Below are 21,207 nucleotides of genomic sequence, written 5' to 3'. Positions count from 1 at the left end.
AGTTGATTATGGCCAAACATGCCCTAACTAGCATTATGAGCTGTTCTCACTGCTATTAATGTACTTGAACTTTAAAAGGTGAATGTAATTGAATGTATCATCATGTGCTGCTTCTAGGGAGTCGCTGGTCCCCAAGGTGCGCCCGGACCATCTGGCGAGGAGGGCAAGAGAGGACCAAGAGGAGAGCCCGGTGCTGCAGGACCCCTCGGACCTCCTGGAGAGAGAGTAGGACATAATCTGAATAATCTGAACCCATAACGTTAGGGTTGTCCCCATCCCATCCCATCACGTGACCCATTTCGGTTATTCGGTCAATTTCAAATTATCAGAATCGGGAACAGGAGAAAAGAAACGTGATCGGGACATTCCTTGTATCAATATAATTATCCATATCATGATATTAGACTGGATATCGTCTGTGATTTTGGATATTCTACTATTGTGATATGGCATAAGTGTTCTATAAAAATATAATATAATATAAAATGGATCAGGAGCAAAACAACGTGATCGGGACATCCCTACATAACGATATCGATCACATCATACGAAGTGATCTGAAGGTTTGTCTGACTGTGGAAACGTCTGTTTTCTTTCCGTTGCCCTGCAGGGAGCTCCTGGTAATCGTGGTTTCCCCGGACAGGATGGTCTTGCTGGTGCTAAGGTGGGTTTCTCCTTCTTTCATCATGAAATATAATTCAATTAATATATCATAAACTAACTACCACTGTATAGTACAGTGAAAGTATCTGTGATATTGTCTCTGTTTCGTGGAAACCCTCATGTGTCCAAAACTGTTAGTTTTTCAGGATTCAAATTCAAAAGCATCAAAAGTAGCAGATCTACAAGCTCGAAACACGTCACTTACAGATCTGCTACTTTTGATGCTTTTGTGTGACACTGTAGTATGATCAAGTAGGGCGTTTACTTTACAAAAAAACAAACTAACCATTAAACTATGGAGATAATAAGAGGTTCCTGCCTGACAGCAACGATATCCTTTACCAGATCTGACAGGACATCATTTACCAGATCATGGAACAGAAAGACATACAGTAATAATTGACTAATACTTTTCCTTGTCTTGCAGGGAGCCGTTGGTGACCGTGGTGTGCCTGGTGCCGCCGGGCCTAAGGGTGGTACCGGAGACCCCGGACGGACAGGAGAGTCTGGCCTCCCCGGAGCCAGAGTGAGTCTCTACCCTACTACTCATCATCACCCAAAAACCAATAGAACCTTTATCTCTTCATTAGAGAACCCATAGAGCCCTGCTAGTGATGACTCTGTCTGTCCCACACATTGTATTCATATGTATAACATATGTATTCATATGTATAACCTTTATCTCTCCATTAGAGAACCCATAGAGCCCTGCTAGTGATGACTCTGTCACACATTGTATTCTTACTTCTCCTGGCCACTTGGGCAGGAGACCTTACTGACCTGTCAGACATACGATTAGAATGGGCGATTAGTGACTTACAGTTACAAGTCACTGTAGTCAACAAACAACAACAAGGCAAATAGTCAGAAGTGGAGTGAAGAGAGAACAATGTAGTGTGTCATAATTATAGGATAACAGCTAAACACAGGGTAACAGCTATTGTTAACATAGGCTATCTAGTTCTAATTTCAGCCCATGTTTAGTTTCAGAGTTGAATGTCTGAATGTTATTAGATCATGGTAGTGTTATGACAGATATACTGAATCTATTTTTGAGGGTAAGGTAGCTTAACAGGGGTTTGTGTGTGTGGGTAAAATGTTCACGTAAATAACACCGCCCGCGCTTCTGAATGTCTCTTGCAGGGTCTTACTGGTCGCCCCGGAGATGCTGGTCCCCAAGGCAAAGTTGGACCCGGTGTAAGTAGCCTCTCCTTCCTCCTTTCATGGTTGTGAACAAATGCAACATTTCAGTCCGAGCATAATGTAAGATATGAGAATAAGAATTAAAACATGTGAGTACTTCTTCCACCACTGGGAGGGAGTAATCTACTAACGTCGTCACGTTATATGCCTGCACCCTGTTATAAATATAATGCACTGGGACCATGCAGCCTGAATTTGTCTTGCGGTGAGAGTGAAACCCCTTTGTTCCTGACTTTTAACTTTAGTCTCAGTTGATCTACAAGCTCATAGCGCGCCACCGAGTGGCGTGCTACGAGCTTGTAGGTCTGCTATTTTTGAAAAATCGTGAAAACGCGGCACAAATCTTTGAATATATATTCTTTCAGAAGACTCTTTTTTTATTTCGACGTCAGGCCTAAATGGTTAAGGTTTTCCTATATGCTTCCTCTCTGGGCTGTAGTGTTGATGTCCTGCTTGTTCTTTTAGGGTGCTGCCGGTGAGGACGGTCGTCCCGGACCCCCAGGGCCTCAGGGAGCTCGTGGTCAGCCAGGAGTGATGGGATTCCCCGGACCAAAGGGAGCCAATGTAAGTGTCTGTCTGTAGTAGGTTGTGATGAAATGACATCCGAAAATAGCTGATCTGCAAGCTCACACAACAACACACCAAGATGTGGCGCGTTGTTGTGAGCTTGTATTGTTCGCTATAATGTTCATGCAAGGGTTCATGTGGTTAAAGATTGTTAGAAGGTCATAATAAACGTATCTAATGTGATTTATTTTCCCCAACAGGGTGAACCTGGAAAGCCAGGAGAGAAGGGTCTTCTGGGTCGTACTGGTCTCAGAGTAAGTACACGTTTATGAATATTGTTGTAATAAATACGTACTGAAATGTATTTATATTTTTTGGTGGTAGTGTATATATCCCAATATTAAAGGACGTCTCCTTGTGTTTCTGAACAGGGTCTGTCTGGAAAGGATGGTGAGACTGGCGCTAGTGGACCTCCTGGGCCCGCTGTGAGTATTATTCTCTTGATTCATAGGCCTACTGGTGTCACGCACGAGAAATAGTCAATTATTATAAATAGTAGATAATGATATATAGTGTGTCACCGCATGCAATGAAGTTTATAGAGTGAACCATCACATGCCAACCTTGCCTTACCCTAGTTAGTTACTTCACTGACACATCTAAAAGCCATGAGTAAAAACATTAAAAGTTACTCTACAGTACATTAAAACACATTCAGCCCCTACAATAGCCGTGACATTACCTGGTTATGATACTAATCATTTCACACTTGTTTGTAATACCATTGTTGAGTGACCTCTGAGTGACCTCTGAGTGACCTCTACAGTGTTCTTAACATGGTTTCTGTCCTTTTAGGGACCTGCTGGAGAAAGAGGAGAGCAAGGTCAACCGGGACCATCTGGTTTCCAGGTGAGGTTACGTTACGTTACCGTATCGAATATCAAATATAGTCGTCATACCCTGAACCAATCAGGTGAGGTTATGTTACCGTATCGAATATCAAATATAGTCGTCATACCCTGAACCAATCAGGTGAGGTTACGTTACCGTATCGAATATCAAATATAGTCGTCATACCCTGAACCAATGAGGTGAGGTTACGTTACCGTATCGAATATCAAATATAGTCGTCATACCCTGAACCAATCAGGTGAGGTTATGTTACCGTATCGAATATCAAATATAGTAGTTCATACCCTGAACCAATCAGGTGAGGTTATGTTACCGTATCGAATATCAAATATAGTCGTCATACCCTGAACCAATGAGGTGAGGTCACGTTACCGTATCGAATATCAAATATAGTAGTCATACCCTGAACCAATGAGGTGAGGTCACGTTACCGTATCGAATATCAAATATAGTAGTTCATACCCTGAACCAATGAGGTGAGGTTATGTTACCGTATCGAATATTAATATCAAATATAGTCGTCATACCCTGAACCAATCAGGTGAGGTTACGTTACCGTATCAAATATCAAATATAGTAGTCTTACCCTGAACCAATTCCAGTAAAACATCAAAGAAATAGAATGCAAGAGAGAAACCATAGTAAGCGCTGGAGAGCATTAGTCAGACACTGGGATCTTTGCATAATGCAAATCATTTCTCAAGGATGAAATAGCACGCCTCTAAGCAGAGGGATCAAATCAGTTTTTCTCGAGTCCCAAGTCAGCACAAGTCTCAAGTCAAATCCCGAACCTAAATATTAAAAGTCAAGTGAAGCCAGAACAAACTAGAACTGCACTCTGTCGAGTGCATACTTGCTTGTTGCACACTAGTAGGCCATAAATGGCCATCTAGTGCGCAAGCAGAGCGCGCAAGTACTTTCGACCGCTACAAACTGTCAACCAATTACATATGTATATGTAATTTGTAAGTTGATTAGCGGTATACTGTGGTTACTTTGCGCCAAAAACCGTCCCAGCCAACCCGCCACTTTTGATGCGTATGCACCGTCCCAGCAAATTGTGCCTGATACGGCAGTGGTGCCAGATTACATACATGTATACACAGGAGCATTACCTTTAATCCTCCCAACACTAAAACATATCGTCATTACGTCACCATCGAAAACCAATTACACTCTGGCATTGGGTCCTTTAATCCACATATTTCTTACGTCATCATTGAGAGCTAGTTATACATATACACACCATGTAATCTGGTCCCAGCAAATCAGGCACAATTTGCTGGGACGGTGCATACGCATCAAAAGTGGCGGGTTGGTGCGTACGAGCCGGGCAAAACTATAACTTGCGCGCTCTGCTTGCGCAAGTATAGTTGAGAGCAGAACCGGTCTTATCTTAATATCTTAGTACAAACACCCTCTTCGGTGCATATGGCATTGGGACTTTTACAGGATATCCAGATATTCCAGTCAAGAAGGCATTGTTTATTAGTCAAAGTGTCCCAAGTTAAGAAGTCACTCAAAGTTCCTGCCCACCACAGCAGAGACACCCGGAAGAACGCTCTACTTCCGTAGTTTCTTGATTTGAGCACCAATTCTGGTGCTCAAATGCAGAAGACTTGGCGTTTTAAATGCGGAACTCCTGCAATCCTACATTTGACCACCAGGCGGCAGCAACTTCACTGTTGATACTGCGTTTCTGGCCTGTGGCTTGGTCCATATAGCACAACTGCACCAGTACCTCCTACCTACAGGTTGGTCTGGGCAACTGCCAGTCTGCCAGCAGAGCTGTTGAACAGGGTGTCTCTCCACACCCTACATCCTCCCGGTGAGGCTCCTTAAGCGTTATTCATAGTCTGGATTTTCGGTGTTGAGGTGACCACCGAACTACAACGTGACGTCACGAGCCGCGGTGAAGAGCAAAACCACCGCCACCGCCCTGTTTTTACTCACCACCTCAACACCGGAGTGGTGGTCACCTCACCACTTCACCAGACTATGAATGAGCCTTTACTGGCAGGGTGTCTTCACAGTGAGACTCCTCACTGGCAGGGTGTCTTCACAGTGAGACTCCTCACTGGCAGGGTGTCCTCACTGGCAGGGTGTTCTTCACGGTGAGGCTCCTTACTAGCGGAAATGTTTTGACCCATTCCGAACAACAGCTTTGTCCATTGCTGGCTGTGTCCCTGAGTCCCTATTATATGTATGGTATGTTTTTTTTTCTCCAGCAAGGCTTTTGTAAAACAATGCTCATTTCACCGTTGAGATGAGCCATCTGTGACCTGTCATCTCCCATATGATGTGACTGTCACCTTATGATGTGACTGTCACCTCCCATATGATGTGACTGTAACCTCCCATATGATGTGACTGTCACCTCCCATATGATGTGACTGTAACCTCCCATATGATGTGACTGTCACCTCCCATATGATGTGACTGTCACCTCCCATATGATGTGACTGTCACCTCCCATATGATGTGACTGTCACCTCCCATATGATGTGACAAGGGTTCCCAAACACAGATGACGTTCCAACTTCCTGGTGGCATTACTACTTTCTATTGTAGTGATGCCATGGTGTCGAGGCGTCCAGTTCACTACACCTGAGATTGGCTGCGTATCAATTGACTGGGAGATTAAATTGGTAGACAAAAGAAAATAATTTGGCAGAAATAAAAAAACGAAATAAATTCACTATAGAATTCCAAATTTAGTCAAGTCTCAGGTAATTATCTTCATACAAATCAAGTCAGATATCAAATAAATTAATTCACAGCTCAAGTTATGTGATTCCTATGCCCTTTAAGCAGTAACCATGTCAGACATTAAGGATATGATACAGTATATAAGATGGACCCTAAACCCTTACCTGTGTTTAAGAAGATGACCTTTTAATGACCTTTTGTTGTTGTTGTTTTGCAGGGTCTGCCTGGACCTGCTGGGCCCCCAGGAGAGGGAGGAAAGCCCGGTGACATGGTGAGAGTTTACCCGTCTTTCACATAATGAATGCATCAAAAACTAAAAGAAGTTAAAATATGGAGATAAGAGGTTTCCACATGACGATATAGAAAATGACTGCATTACGTCTGCCATTCATTTGAGCTTTGACACACCTTTGACACCTTTGACACACCTCATATTTAGATGATGTGTGTGATGATGATTCCAATGGTTTTAAGCTTTGACAGAAGAACACACCTCATATTTAGATATTAGATTAGTCTGTATGGTTTTAATGGTGACATCATCTCTCTCTGCAGGGTGTTTCTGGAGAAGCTGGAGCTGCCGGAGCTACTGGACCCAGAGTGAGTGTCCATGTTCATGACCGTCTCTTTACAAGACCCTGTTGTTTAACCACTGCATTAGATGCTACTGTATGTACAGTATCTCCCGCTCATTGTGTTGTTTCCTGACAGGGTGAGCGTGGCTTCCCTGGCGAGAGGGGCGGTGCCGGACCTCAGGGTCTCCAGGGACCTCGAGGACTTCCGGGAACGCCAGGAACCGACGGACCCAAGGTCAGTACTGTGAAAGAACGCGCAACGTTCCGAAACAACGGAGCCACACGAGATCCGTCTCTACGTCCACCGTCCATTATATCAACCGTGTCCGACTGTGTAGCGTGTAGCGTCTTGTCCGGGTGTTTCGTTTGTCCTCCATACTCAGACTGTCAGCCAAATCACATTTGTGTCCTATCCTAGATTATAATCCAGATTATAATCCAGATTGGAATCAGACCGGTTTTGATCAAGTCTGAACAGCATAATAACACATGAATAACAGTCGGTCCTAAAGATCTCATTTAATAACAGTGTGGAGAGTCAGTCCTTAAGTAAGTAGGTCGGGAGTGGCTTATTGTCGGTATCAGCCGGTAACACGCAGGAGTCTGTCCCTGTTACAATGCGCTATAGACCCCTGGGAGATGGGGTCTGTCCCTGTTACAATGCACTATAGACCCCTGGGAGATGGAGTCTGTCCCCGTTACAATGCGCTATAGACTCCTGGGAGATGGGGTCTGTCCCTGTTACAATGCGCTATAGACCCCTGGGAGATGGAGTCTGTCCCTGTTACAATGCGCTATAGACCCCTGGGAGATGGGGTCTGTCCCTGTTACAATGCACTATAGACCCCTGGGAGATGGGGTCTGTCCCTGTTACAATGCACTATAGACCCCTGGGAGATGGGGTCTGTTCCTGATACAATGCGCTATAGACCCCTGGGAGATGGAGTCTGTCCCTGTTACAATGCACTATAGACCCCTGGGAGATGGAGTCTGTCCCTGTTACAATGCACTATAGACCCCTGGGAGATGGAGTCTGTCCCTGTTACAATGCACTATAGACCCCTGGGAGATGGAGTCTGTCCCCGTTACAATGCACTAGACCCCTGGGAGATGGAGTCTGTCCCCGTTACAATGCACTAGACCCCTGGGAGATGGAGTCTGTCCCTGTTACAATGCACTAGACCCCTGGGAGATGGAGTCTGTCCCTGTTACAATGCACTATAGACCCCTGGGAGATGGAGTCTGTCCCTGTTACAATGCACTATAGACCCCTGGGAGATGGAGTCTGTCCCTGTTACAATGTGCTATAGACCCCTGGGAGATGGAGTCTGTCCCCGTTACAATGCGCTATAGACCCCTGGGAGATGGAGTCTGTCCCCGTTACAATGCGCTATAGACCCCTGGGAGATGGAGTCTGTCCCTGTTACAATGCGCTATAGACCCCTGGGAGATGGAGTCTGTCCCTGTTACAATGCACTATAGACCCCTGGGAGATGGAGTCTGTCCCTGTTACAATGCGCTATAGACCCCTGGGAGATGGAGTCTGTCCCTGTTACAATGCGCTATAGACCCCTGGGAGATGGAGTCTGTCCCTGTTACAATGCGCTATAGACCCCTGGGAGATGGAGTCTGTCCCTGTTACAATGTGCTATAGACCCCTGGGAGATGGAGTCTGTCCCTGTTACAATGCGCTATAGACCCCTGGGAGATGGAGTCTGTCCCTGTTACAATGCGCTATAGACCCCTGGGAGATGGAGTCTGTCCCTGTTACAATGCGCTATAGACCCCTGGGAGATGGAGTCTGTCCCTGTTACAATGCGCTATAGACCCCTGGGAGATGGAGTCTGTCCCCGTTACAATGTGCTATAGACCCCTGGGAGATGGATGCTGGGATGGAGCGCCACACCTACCATCAACTCCCAGTACTCACCACCCGACTTGCCACACTCAAACCGTGCTACTCCTTCGATTGAGTATGAACCCATGAACTTGTGGTCCAAAGGCGAGAGCTCTACCGACTGAGCTACCCGGACACAACATAAAGACCACGTTTAAATAACAGTGTGGACAGTCAACTCCCAACGCCTTTCATTGTCATCGTAGTAATAATAATAATAAGACAATACATTCATACTAATCCAGAAGCACCTCTTTCTCTTCCACCCTGCAGGGAGCTATTGGACCTGCTGGCTCTCAGGGAGCCCAGGGCCCCCCCGGCCTCCAGGGCATGCCAGGAGAGAGAGGAGCTGGTGGTATCCCCGGAGCCAAGGGAGACAGGGTGAGTAACATTATTATATTATTATATATTATATTATTACATCGTTATCCCCGGAGCCAAGGGAGACAGGGTGAGTAACGTTATTATATTATTATATATTATATTATTACATCATTATCCCCGGAGCCAAGGGAGACAGGGTTAGTAACATTATTATATTATTATATATTATATTATTATTATTAAGGGAGACAGGGTGAGTAACGTTATTCTACAGTCGTCGGAAGTTCAGCCGAGTTCATTCACCATGCGGAAGGCACGGCAATTCAAAGTTATTCCCCGATATTATAACTTATTAGAATTGCCAAAACATTGAGTAAGAATGTCTCCATCCTCTCTGTCTAACAGGGTGACAACGGAGAGAAGGGACCTGAAGGAGCTGCTGGAAAGGACGGTGGTAGAGTGAGTACCAATTAAACCACTAAACCAATTTACATATTGTATATTTAGCCTATAGACTCTGAGGAGTCTATAGACTATATATATAGTCTATAGACTGTGAGGAGCGTAACCATCTCTTCAAAGAGCTGCAGAACAACCTGCTGGAAGGTTCCAGACAGATTCTCTGTGATGTTGATGCTTCAATGACAGATGAATCTGATCACTCACCACTTGTCTCTTTGTGTATCTTCTCTCCTGTCCATCCTGTGATGTCATCAGGGTTTGACCGGCCCCATTGGTCCTCCCGGGCCTGCTGGTCCTAACGGTGCTAAGGTGAGAACATTACATTACATTTTCATCAGCCATATCACATTTATTGGCGGTTTGATCAACTTTGTATTCAGATCCACATAGTTTGAATATTGTGACCCGTGTTCCCTTGAAATGGCTGGTGTTTAATGTGTGTTTATTCCCTTCCCAGGGTGAGACTGGACCTTCTGGACCAACTGGTGCTGCTGGTGCCCGTGGTGCCCCTGTAAGTCATTTATTCATTCCATTTCATCTACTAGATGTAGTGAGTAGTGAGGTTGTTGTCTTTTTATAAAGGAATGGTTTTGTTCTGAAGGTCAAAGGCCGCTCTCGTTCGAAACACACAAGCAACTCTTAAAAACAGTGTTGTTTGCCCTAATGAGTTTGACAAAACCCCACAAAGATCGTCCAAATCAATAGAAGAAGCACCTTTGTTTTCACCTCCAACACACCTCATGTGACATTGATTCCCTTCCCCTATATTCACACATACTATGGTGTAACGTCACTGTAGCTAAAGAAATAGCATAACAAACTGACTTCTGGGTACAATGATGTCACGCGCCATGGATGCTATAGTTAGGGTTCATGTTGTTCATATTTCATATTTGGATCTCCATATATGGAGCTCGTATTGACTGTCCTGTGTTGCTGTGGTAGGGTGACCGAGGGGAGAACGGACCTCCTGGACCTGCTGGCTTCGCTGGACCTCCTGTGAGTAAAACCACAATCCTCTGTGTTATCTGTTCAAAACTGTTCATGCAAATCAACATTTCAGCTCCGCTCCGCATGCTGTGATAGCTGTGAGATATCAGATCTTTGACGGCATTTTTATCTGCATTTTGATTTGAGATTTATTTGAGATCATTGAAATAAGTATGTATAATAAAACTATTGTCAGATTCCAATGTGTGACACATCATTCATCATGAGAGAAATTTCATAACCTGAGATCAAAAGTAAAAAATGGCCATGCCATACTTTGCCACATTTGTTATCACACACTGTCACATGTAAATAGTATTTACACAATTATGTCTTTAATTGTCTTTAATTGTGTACCTTCTAGGGTGCAGATGGACAGCCTGGTGCCAAGGGAGAGCTTGGAGAGGGTGGACAGAAGGGTGATGGTGGAGCTCCTGGCCCCCAGGGACCTTCAGGGGCCCCTGGACCTGTGGTGGGTACTCAGCATGTCAGGCAGACCTGATTTAAGCAAACATGTCAACTCAATTTCATTGTAACTAAGATATTCAATAGAATTTAGAAATTCATATTTTTTTTAATGCCAAATTTGGCAAAAAAAACACTGCTAGCCTATAGCCATCCAGCCGGCTCTGCTCTGCGAGACCCAGCAAACAGCTGATATGTATTATCTTTCAAAGTGTTACCAAGTGCCAGTGACTGGTGTTAAATGGACACGAATATGTTGTTAATTATAGTTATGTCTTTGTTTTTCAGGGACCCACTGGTGTTTCTGGAATTAAAGGAGCGCGTGGTGCTCAGGGCGCTCCTGTAAGTCACTGTTGTTTTATTTCCTGCTCATGTCTAGTTGTCGACACAGGGAATAGATGTCAAGCCTAGTGTTATACTTTAGTTAGTTCACAGGGAATAGATGTCAAGCCTAGTGTTATACTTATTGTCTACACAGGGAATAGATGTCAAGCCTAGTGTTATACTTATTGTCTACACAGGGAATAGATGTCAAGCCTAGTGTTATACTTGGGTAGTTGCACGCCAATGTTGTGTACCAAAAATATCAACTCACAATGTGTTGTGATGAGACTTGTGTGAGTTTGCAGATCAGCTAATGTTCTCCAGATCTTCAAATATATTCCAAATTTACCAAACAATGTATGATGCTAAATACTGTACTGTACTGTACTGTACTGTACTGTACTGTACTGTACTGTACTGTACTGTACTGTACTGTACTGTACTGTACTGTACTGTACTGTACTGTACTGTACTGTACTGTACTGTACTGTACTGTACTGTACACTGTACTGTGTACTGTACATACTTTATGGCTACAACAATCCCAACTGTCATTGGTATGATTCGGACTCTTAATTGGTATAAATATGACTGTCAATGGTATAATTTAGACTCTTGTTGGTTCTGTATCATCTGAGTTCTAGTTGGTATAATTTAGACTCTTGTTGGTACTGTATAATCTGATATCTGGTATAATGTGGACCTTCATGTCGTTGACAGGGTGCTACTGGTTTCCCTGGTGCTGCTGGGCGAGTTGGAACTCCTGGTCCCAACGTGAGTTTACATGAGTGTGATTTTGTTTTAATCAATCAAAGATGTCTATCTATGTATGTCACTGATTGTATCTCCCCTCCCCCCTTAGTTCATGTCCTTTTAAAGCTTACCTCTGAATATCCTGTTAATGTCTTTCACTCTTCATATCTCCATAGATGTTATAACTAGTTATAGATGTTATAACTAATCTCTCTGTGGTTACAGGGTAACCCCGGTGTTATAGATGTTATAACTAATATCTCTGTGGTTACAGGGTAACCCCGGTGTTATAGATGTTATAACTAATCTCTCTGTGGTTACAGGGTAACCCCGGTGTTATAGATGTTATAACTAATCTCTCTGTGGTTACAGGGTAACCCCGGTGTTATAGATGTTATAACTAATATCTCTGTGGTTACAGGGTAACCCCGGTGTTATAGATGTTATAACTAATCTCTCTGTGGTTACAGGGTAACCCCGGTGTTATAGATGTTATAACTAATATCTCTGTGGTTACAGGGTAACCCCGGTGCTGCTGGCCCTAGCGGTCCCTCTGGTAAAGACGGCCCTAAGGGTGTGCGCGGTGACGCCGGAACCCACGGCAGAGCTGGAGACGCTGGGCTGCGTGGACCCGCCGGGTCCCCCGGAGAGAAGGGAGACGCTGGAGAGGACGGTCCCGCTGTGAGTCCCACATAAAGCTTATCATCTATAGATACATCCACTGTTTCAGTTATTATACATTACATTACTGTACTATATTAGCACAAAACTAAAGCTACGAAACACTACAAAACGTGTAGCATGCGGTGTTGACCTGGCATGTGTGCGTGTGCGTGTGTGCGTGTGTGTGTGTGTGTGTGTGTGCGTGTGTGTCTCTACAGGGTCCAGATGGTCCCGGAGGCCCTGCGGGTCTGGCTGGATCTCGTGGTATTGTTGGTCTGCCTGGTCAGCGTGGAGAGAGAGGTTTCCCTGGACTCCCTGGACCTTCTGTAAGTCTCTGCTTTACTTCCAAGGGTTCTCAAACCCCTCAATGTTTTTAAACTGCAGGGGACGCCTCAAAAGTAGGACATTTTTGAACGGAAGAGTCACTTAGGACCTGTAGAGATTGTAGGCATTACATCTACTTTGACTGGAGTAGTAGCTAGAGGGGGAATAGGAAGAAAGAATAGAAGAGAGATAGACAGGGTGGGCTCCGTGGAGGGGTCTGGTCCACATCTGGTCCAAGCTCACCATATCAATATAATACCCATACATTGTACTGTATGATATTCAGTTATATGAATAAAGATAGCTGTTGGTCTCAGTGTGAATTAGACTTGACACAAACACTCAGTTAGACTAACTAACACTCACAGGATGGTGTATCTGTTTATCTGTCCAATCTAGTCATATCACAATATTTGGCTATACAGACAGTGAGGGCCATGTAAGAATTGTGTTATGAAAACTCATGTGATACGACCGTAATCTTACAGTAAGCTTTGACTTGCAAAACTAGCTAAATCTCCTCTTTTAGCTGATTGATCCTATTACAAGTTTTTGATGGTTCTGATCAGGGTGTATTGTGGTGTGTTTCAGGGAGAGCCCGGTAAGCAGCGATCTACTGGTTCTGATCAGTGTGTATTGTGGTGTGTTTCAGGGAGAGCCCGGTAAGCAGGGATCTACTGGTGCTGCTGGCGACCGTGGAGCCCCTGGGCCCGTAGGACCCCCTGGACTGTCAGGACCTCTTGGAGAGCCTGGTAGAGAGGTAAGAAAGCAACACCAACAGTCAGAAATACAGTAGACACAACAAAATGTAAAAAAAAAACCTTTTAGCAGGACGATGAGACCGAGGCAACAGTACATCCAAGTTTATTTGTCAAATGAGTTGAGCAGAGGAGCCAAAAACTATGCTGTTGTTACTTTCAAAATGATAATGATTCAAGTAGAAGTGGGAAAGATCTGCTTAAGTATTGAGTCACTTCACACAATCTGATCGTTTATCGTTTTAAATAATCAGAATGCAATTGAAATGCCTAAAATGTAGAATTAAAATTGATAGTCAAATAGGAAAAGAATGGCTGAAGACTATCGGAGACAGACAAACAGACAGAATGTGCATTTAAAGAAATAATAAGCAGAATGAAATGCCACTGTACTATTACTCCTTTATATTTGCCCCAATGTAAAGCAGTGAAACACTTTTTCTTCACAAATATATTACGGTACTGTAAACGTGAAAGGTACACTCACAAATACAATTCAAAAGTAAATGTACTCATTACTACTCAGTACTCACCTGAGTCACCTCTGTCAAATACCGATACATAGTAAGAAGATGAATTCAAGTCAATGTACACAAGACAATGTAAACATGTCTTTTCAGACTATGGAATTAGATCTCCCATATACAATATATAATATACATAATACTGTATAATATATATAATATACTGTTGGATTAGATCTCCCATATACATACAAACCACATTGGTATTACTGTTGGTTTAGACCTCCCATAATTATACAAACCACATTGGTATTACAAAAATAATCACATTGACTTATCTGTGCTATGCTTGTAGCCATAATTCTGTATTACAATGCCACTATGCAAAATACTGTATACTTGCTGATATCTTTAATAATAATACATGTACTAAATTCATTCCATTGAAAAGCATGAACAAGTTGCATATGATGACGAAACGTGTAGCATGTGGTGTTGACCTGGCATTTCATGGTGTGTGTGTGTGTGTGTGTGTGTGTGTGTGTGTGTGTGTGTGTGTGTGTGTGTGTGTGTGTGTGTGTGTGTGTGTGTGTGTGTGTGTGTGTGTGTGTGTGTGTGTGTGTGTGCGTGTGTGTGTGCGTGTGCGTGTGCGTGTGTTACAGGGTAATGCTGGAGCAGATGGTCCTCCTGGCAGGGATGGATCTGCAGGAGTCAAGGTGATTACACACCAAACTGATCCCAGTTCAGCCAGGCTGCATATCAGCATATTATTTGACATTCACAGATGGCAATATAGCCTCTAGAGTCTAAATGTTGTGCTCGCTGTGTAGATTATTTGTTGGTTACCTGCTGACCTGACAAGGAGAAGACTGAACTGAACAGTTGTTTGTCTGTCCCCGTCCCATCCCCGTCCCACCAAATCCATGTTCCTTGTTTTTACCTGTAATCTGCAGGCAATTTAATAGAGCCTAAAGCTTTATTAGAACGAAATATGTTTGTGCCAGTGATTTGATTCCAATGACATGAGAGTCATGTCATTGGAACGTCACGCCAGCTCCCGCTAGAATCAAGAGCATTTACACGAGAATTGATAACAGAAGCCAAAGCCTTATTGGATTCCGACTCTCAACAACTTCGGAATCGATTGAGTGACTGGTTCTCGACCCCCGTCCCTAACCCATGGCCTGTGTCTTCCTGTTCTCGACCCCCGTCCCTAACCCATGGGCCTGTACCCCGTCCCTAACCCATGGTTCTGTGTCTTCCTGTAGGGAGAGCGCGGTAACACCGGACCCGCTGGTGCACCTGGAGCTCCAGGATCCCCCGGAGCCCCTGGCCCCGTCGGACCTCTGGGCAAGCAGGGAGACAGAGGAGATGGTGTAAGTAGCATGTAACATGTTACAGCCACACACATGCTGTGCTGCTGAACTAACATGATATATAACCTTCACCGCTTAAGGCTATTGTATATGTAGTCATACTCCTGTGTTGTTTAAGTGATTAATTGAGAGAACAAACACTTGTATTTCAGGGTGCTCAAGGACCTGCAGGACCCGCGGGACCAGCTGGAGCTAGAGGCATGGCTGTGAGTAATAATCACATGAGGAAGAGTGCTGTTATACTGTAGAATAGACTAGCACTATACAGTACTATATGCACAGACAGGTGCCATTTGTTGCATGGCTGAATCGTTTTTTTCATGGCTGAATGTGTATTTTCCAGGGACCCCAAGGACCACGTGGAGACAAGGGAGAGGCCGGCGAGACAGGAGAGAGGGGACAGAAGGGTCACCGTGGATTCACTGGACTGCAGGGTCTTCCCGGACCCCCAGTAAGTCACTCACTCGCTCGCTCACAGCGGCAGCGCCCACATGTTGGGGTGCTATGTGAGGTTACATTATCTGTAGCGCATGATCATATACATACAGTATCTGTAGCGGTTCTGCCGGGTTTTAACATCACGTTTGTGCCAACAGGGTCCCGCCGGTGACGCCGGTGCTTCCGGACTTGCCGGACCTTCCGGAGCCAAGGTGAGTTCCCCAGGATTCAGTTCAAGTCTTTTTGTAGTGTTCTACTAGTAATACTTCTAGTAACGCTATAGGGTACAGTAGTGTTCTAGTAATACTTCTAGTAACGCTATAGGGTACAGTAGTGTTCTAGTAATACTTCTAGTAACGCTATAGGGTACAGTAGTGTTCTAGTAATGCTTCTAGTAACGCTATAGGGTACAGTAGTGTTCTAGTAATGCTTCTAGTAACGCTATAGGGTACAGCTAATAAACCACATAAACAGTGACAATATAGTACACGTGAAAACAACATGACAATCCTAGGGGAAAAACAGAAGAACAACACCAGCAAGACAATGTACTGTTCTGTGTTAGTCATCGATCAATCGACCGATGGCATGAACATCAGGTCCGACCACAGTCCACACCAAGCACTATAACTATGTCCTTCATCGCTGTCTTTGTTATAGTGAGGAGAAAAATAAATCCCACAGGCTTGTCTTGCCCTGGTTGACTGTAGAGAGAGACAGGAAACAAGGAGAGAGAGAGTCAGCTGGGAGTGACATGTAGCAAAAGGTCCGCCAGGAAAGTACAGACAATGAAAGCCAGTGTGCTTTAATTAGCCACCACTGTGATAAGGCGGACAGCTGTAATTAATTACCTTCCATGACGACAGAAGAAGACAGAGCGCTATCTCAGGCTGGAATGAGCTCAGCGGCATACATCGTAATGAAAATGATGGAAAAATAATATCATCATGTGTTATTGTTGTATGTGTGCAGGGACCCCCCTATCATAATGTATTATTGCTGTATGTGTGCAGGGACCCCCTATCATAATTGCGAACGCAGTGAGCCACTTACTATGACAGCAAGGGCTGAATGTCTGTGTGTCTGTGTGTGTGTCTGTGTGTCTGTCCCACTGTTACACCACCCGCCCGCCACCAGAGGGCGCAGCTGTAGCACACACACACACACAGGGCGCAGCTGTAGCACACACACACACACACACACGCACACGCACACGCACACGCACACGCGCACACACACACACACACACACACACACGCACACACAACCACACACACACAAGCTGCGTTCGCTTCACGCGTTTGCGCGTCTTACTTGTGTATTATTGCTGTATGTGTGCAGGGACCCCCTATCATAATGTATTATTGCTGTATGTGTGCAGGGACCCCCTATCATAATGTATTATTGCTGTATGTGTGCAGGGACCCCCTGGACCTCTTGGACCTGCAGGTAAAGATGGAAGCAACGGAACACCTGGACCCATCGGACCCGCTGGACCCCGTGGACGTTCTGGAGAGTCCGGACCTGCTGTGAGTGACCACGCATCATCATAACCACTGTTATAGGCCTACTGTAAAAACATCATCATAACCACTGTTATAAGGCCTACTGTAAAAACATCATCATAACCACTGTTATAAGGCCTACTGTAAAAACATCATCATAACCACTGTTATAGGCCTACTGTAAAAACATCATCATAACCACTGTTATAGGCCTACTGTAAAAACATCATCATAAACACTGTTATAGGCCTACTGTAAAAACATCATCATAAACACTGTTATAGGCCTACTGTAAAAACATCATCATAACCACTGTTATAGGCCTACTGTAAAAACATCATCATAACCACTGTTATAAGGCCTACTGTAAAAACATCATCATAACCACTGTTATAGGCCTACTGTAAAAACATCATCATAAACACTGTTATAGGCCTACTGTAAAAACATCATCATAAACACTGTTATAGGCCTACTGTAAAAACATCATCATAACCACTGTTATAGGGCCTACTGTAAAAACATCATCATAACCACTGTTATAGGCCTACTGTAAAAACATCATCATAAACACTGTTATAGGCCTACTGTAAAAACATCATCATAACCACTGTTATAGGCCTACTGTAAAAACATCATCATAACCACTGTTATAGGCCTACTGTAAAAACATCATCATAACCACTGTTATAGGCCTACTGTAAAAACATCATCATAAACACTGTTATAGGCCTACTGTAAAAACATCATCATAACCACTGTTATAAGGCCTACTGTAAAAACATCATCATAAACACTGTTATAGGCCTACTGTAAAAACATCATCATAAACACTGTTATAGGCCTACTGTAAAAACATCATCATAACCACTGTTATAAGGCCTACTGTAAAAACATCATCATAACCACTGTTATAGGCCTACTGTAAAAACATAATCATAACCACTGTTATAAGGCCTACTGTAAAAACATCATCATAAGCACTGTTATAGGCCTACTGTAAAAACATCATCATAACCACTGTTATAGGCCTACTGTAAAAACATCATCATAACCACTGTTATAAGGCCTACTGTAAAAACATCATCATAACCACTGTTATAGGCCTACTGTAAAAACATCATCATAAACACTGTTATAAGGCCTACTGTAAAAACATCATCATAACCACTGTTATAGGCCTACTGTAAAAACATCATCATAACCACTGTTATAGGCCTACTGTAAAAACATCATCATAACCACTGTTATAGGCCTACTGTAAAAACATCATCATAAACACTGTTATAGGCCTACTGTAAAAACATCATCATAAACACTGTTATAGGCCTACTGCAGGGGTTTTCAACTGATTTTGACCCAGGGACCACCATCCTGACTAAGAGCAACTTGGGGACCACCACTATTGTGCGTGGCGGGTCCATCATAGACCCACCCCTCACAATAGTGGTGGGGGGGTTCATGCACCACAGGGAGCTGGAGAAAATAGCTATAATATCAATATAATATTTAATAAAATACAGTGATTTTGTTTGAATATGATGTAATATGATTAAGGATTACTGTGATTATGGTAAACTCACATTTCATATCACACACACCATACAGTAAGAACTCCTGTAAGTTATTAAAAGTAAAAATAATTTTTTTAATGCATGGCCAGGGACCAACGGACCACCGGTTGAAAACCCCTGGCCTGCTGTAACTGTACTGTACAAACAATGCTATTGTCTTGACACCACAACCCTTCTGTCCACTCTCAGGGTCCTCCCGGTAACTCCGGACCCCCCGGACCCCCAGGACCTCCCGGCCCCGGCATCGACATGTCGGCCTTCGCGGGCCTGTCCCAGTCGGAGAAGTCTCCGGACCCCCTGCGCTACATGAGGGCCGACGAGGCGTCCAGCTCGCTGAGGCAGCACGACGTGGAGGTGGACTCCACGCTCAAGTCCATCAACAACCAGATCGAGAACCTCCGCAGCCCCGACGGCTCGCAGAAGAACCCCGCGCGCACCTGCAGAGACCTCAAGCTGTGCCACCCCACGTGGAAGAGCGGTGAGTTAGTTAGTTAGTTAGTTAGTTAGTTAGTTAGTTAGTTAATGACACCATGCTCCCAACTGAGTTGTATCCCCGTGTCAAACCAGTCATCAGTGACTACTGGTCTGAAAACCAGATTAGTGCTACTAGACTACTAAGCACTGCAGAGTGCAAAAAACAAACAAAACAGATTGTGGTTATTTTGCCTATAATGATATGCCCAAAATAGGCACGCCAGATTGAAAAGAGTTAAAAATAGAGACATATATCGGCTGCATAATTGCTTACACACCAAAAACGGATATACAGTATGGGTGTGGCTCTATAGTGGAGAGATAGATGTTGGCCTGCCCCAGCCTGTACGATTTATTTTTGATTGATTTGATTTTTTTGATTGATTTGATTTTTTTGAAAATAAAAGCCTGGGTACCGAGGCTAGATAGATAGTCTGAAGGGAATCAGGGAGAATCATGGCCTCATCCTGAACACTCTTGTCTGCTGTTGCTGTGCAGGTGACTACTGGGTCGACCCCAACATGGGCAGCATCGCCGACGCCATCAAGGTCTTCTGCAACATGGAGTCGGGCGAGACCTGCGTCTACCCCAGCATCGGCCAGGTGCCGCGCAAGAACTGGTGGACCAGCAAGGGCAAGGAGCGCAAGCACGTCTGGTTCGGAGAGACCATGAACGGAGGCTTCCACGTAGGTTCACATTTTGTGCTACGCTGTCTATACAGTAGTTTATCTCCTCCTCTCTGCGGTTCTGAAATGATCCATCCATTCACCGTGTTGGATTTCTACCATGTAACAGTCAATCAATTGATATGAATGAGACCATCTAGTCCAGTGGTTCCTAAACCTGAAAACGACGAGGGTTAGTGGTTGGTTACCAGTGATCTAGTAGATCTGAATATGACTTGGTATCAATTCTTTATGATGGCGGGCGGCAGTGACTCAGGGGTAGAGTGGCCAGTAGAGAGGCTGGATGGATTGGATGGCAACCGTGAGGTTCCTGGTTCAATCCTGTGTTTCCCCAGAGTCAGTGTCGAAGTGTCCTTGAGCAAGACTCTAAACCCCCTGATTGCTCGCGGTGTGCACGTTGGTGCCTCCAACCCAATGTAAAGCGCTGTGGATAACAGCACTATATAAATGGATAAAAGCACTATATACTGTAAATGCACCATTTACAATTCATGAACGTGCTTATATTGATGATTAAACGCCTCCGATCGGCTCTTCTCTTCGCCCCGCCCCACAGTTCAACTACGCCCAGGAGGGCCCCGCGGCCAACGCCGCCAGCGTCCAGCTGGTGTTCCTGAGGCTGCTGTCCACGGAGGCGTCCCAGAACATCACGTACCACTGTAAGAACAGCGTGGCCTACATGGAGCACAGCACGGGCAACCTGAAGAAGGCCCTGCTTCTGCAGGGCTCCAACGACGTCAGCATCCGCGCCGAGGGCAACAGCCGCTTCACCTACGGCGTGCTGGAGGACGGCTGCAAGGTGAGGAGAACCGCCCGCCACGGCGCCCGTCATGGCGCCCGCCACGGCGCCAACATGCGGAACATAACATGTTCACTTAAAATAAAATACACTACAGATCATGTTTCTTTAGGTTTAGGTTTAGGTTTATTTATTTAGCATGTAGTACAAAACATAGACAATAACATATCAAAGAACAAGAATACAATGCAAGGAAGGGAAGAAGCCAGCTGGCTTATTTGGAATCCTTTCCTGTAGGAAGAGGTCATTGGTTTAAACAGATTAAAAGTTCATAAAGAACAGTAAAAACGTCTACAAGTTGGCAAAGGGGGGCAGCTGTGCAGTAAAGAAATAAAAACACAAAAAACGGAAATAAACGATAC

General features: G+C 44.5%; 1 protein-coding gene across 2 annotated transcripts in view; it reads left to right on the top strand.

The window, feature by feature from the left end:
• col2a1a (collagen, type II, alpha 1a) overlaps nt 1-21,207 on the top strand; it is a 54,311-nt gene that overhangs the window by 30,122 nt on the left and 2,982 nt on the right. For both annotated transcript variants that reach the window (XM_083768408.1, XM_083768409.1), the window contains exons 22-52: nt 118-225; nt 611-664; nt 1,091-1,189; nt 1,807-1,860; nt 2,332-2,430; nt 2,634-2,687; nt 2,805-2,858; nt 3,229-3,282; nt 6,212-6,265; nt 6,550-6,594; nt 6,706-6,804; nt 8,740-8,847; nt 9,196-9,249; nt 9,508-9,561; nt 9,710-9,763; nt 10,198-10,251; nt 10,607-10,714; nt 10,996-11,049; nt 11,752-11,805; nt 12,304-12,465; nt 12,666-12,773; nt 13,424-13,531; nt 14,656-14,709; nt 15,262-15,369; nt 15,522-15,575; nt 15,713-15,820; nt 15,966-16,019; nt 17,229-17,336; nt 19,076-19,364; nt 19,859-20,046; nt 20,603-20,845. In XM_083768408.1, coding sequence (XP_083624534.1) covers nt 118-225; nt 611-664; nt 1,091-1,189; nt 1,807-1,860; nt 2,332-2,430; nt 2,634-2,687; nt 2,805-2,858; nt 3,229-3,282; nt 6,212-6,265; nt 6,550-6,594; nt 6,706-6,804; nt 8,740-8,847; nt 9,196-9,249; nt 9,508-9,561; nt 9,710-9,763; nt 10,198-10,251; nt 10,607-10,714; nt 10,996-11,049; nt 11,752-11,805; nt 12,304-12,465; nt 12,666-12,773; nt 13,424-13,531; nt 14,656-14,709; nt 15,262-15,369; nt 15,522-15,575; nt 15,713-15,820; nt 15,966-16,019; nt 17,229-17,336; nt 19,076-19,364; nt 19,859-20,046; nt 20,603-20,845 — 2,898 coding nt within the window. The remainder of the gene's footprint in view (nt 1-117; nt 226-610; nt 665-1,090; nt 1,190-1,806; nt 1,861-2,331; nt 2,431-2,633; nt 2,688-2,804; nt 2,859-3,228; nt 3,283-6,211; nt 6,266-6,549; nt 6,595-6,705; nt 6,805-8,739; nt 8,848-9,195; nt 9,250-9,507; nt 9,562-9,709; nt 9,764-10,197; nt 10,252-10,606; nt 10,715-10,995; nt 11,050-11,751; nt 11,806-12,303; nt 12,466-12,665; nt 12,774-13,423; nt 13,532-14,655; nt 14,710-15,261; nt 15,370-15,521; nt 15,576-15,712; nt 15,821-15,965; nt 16,020-17,228; nt 17,337-19,075; nt 19,365-19,858; nt 20,047-20,602; nt 20,846-21,207) is intronic.

This window comes from Protomyctophum parallelum (genome assembly GCF_964188405.1).
Source record: "Protomyctophum parallelum genome assembly, chromosome: 7".
Classification (NCBI taxonomy): Eukaryota; Metazoa; Chordata; class Actinopteri; order Myctophiformes; family Myctophidae; genus Protomyctophum; species Protomyctophum parallelum.
This window is presented reverse-complemented; position numbering and strand designations above follow the sequence as displayed.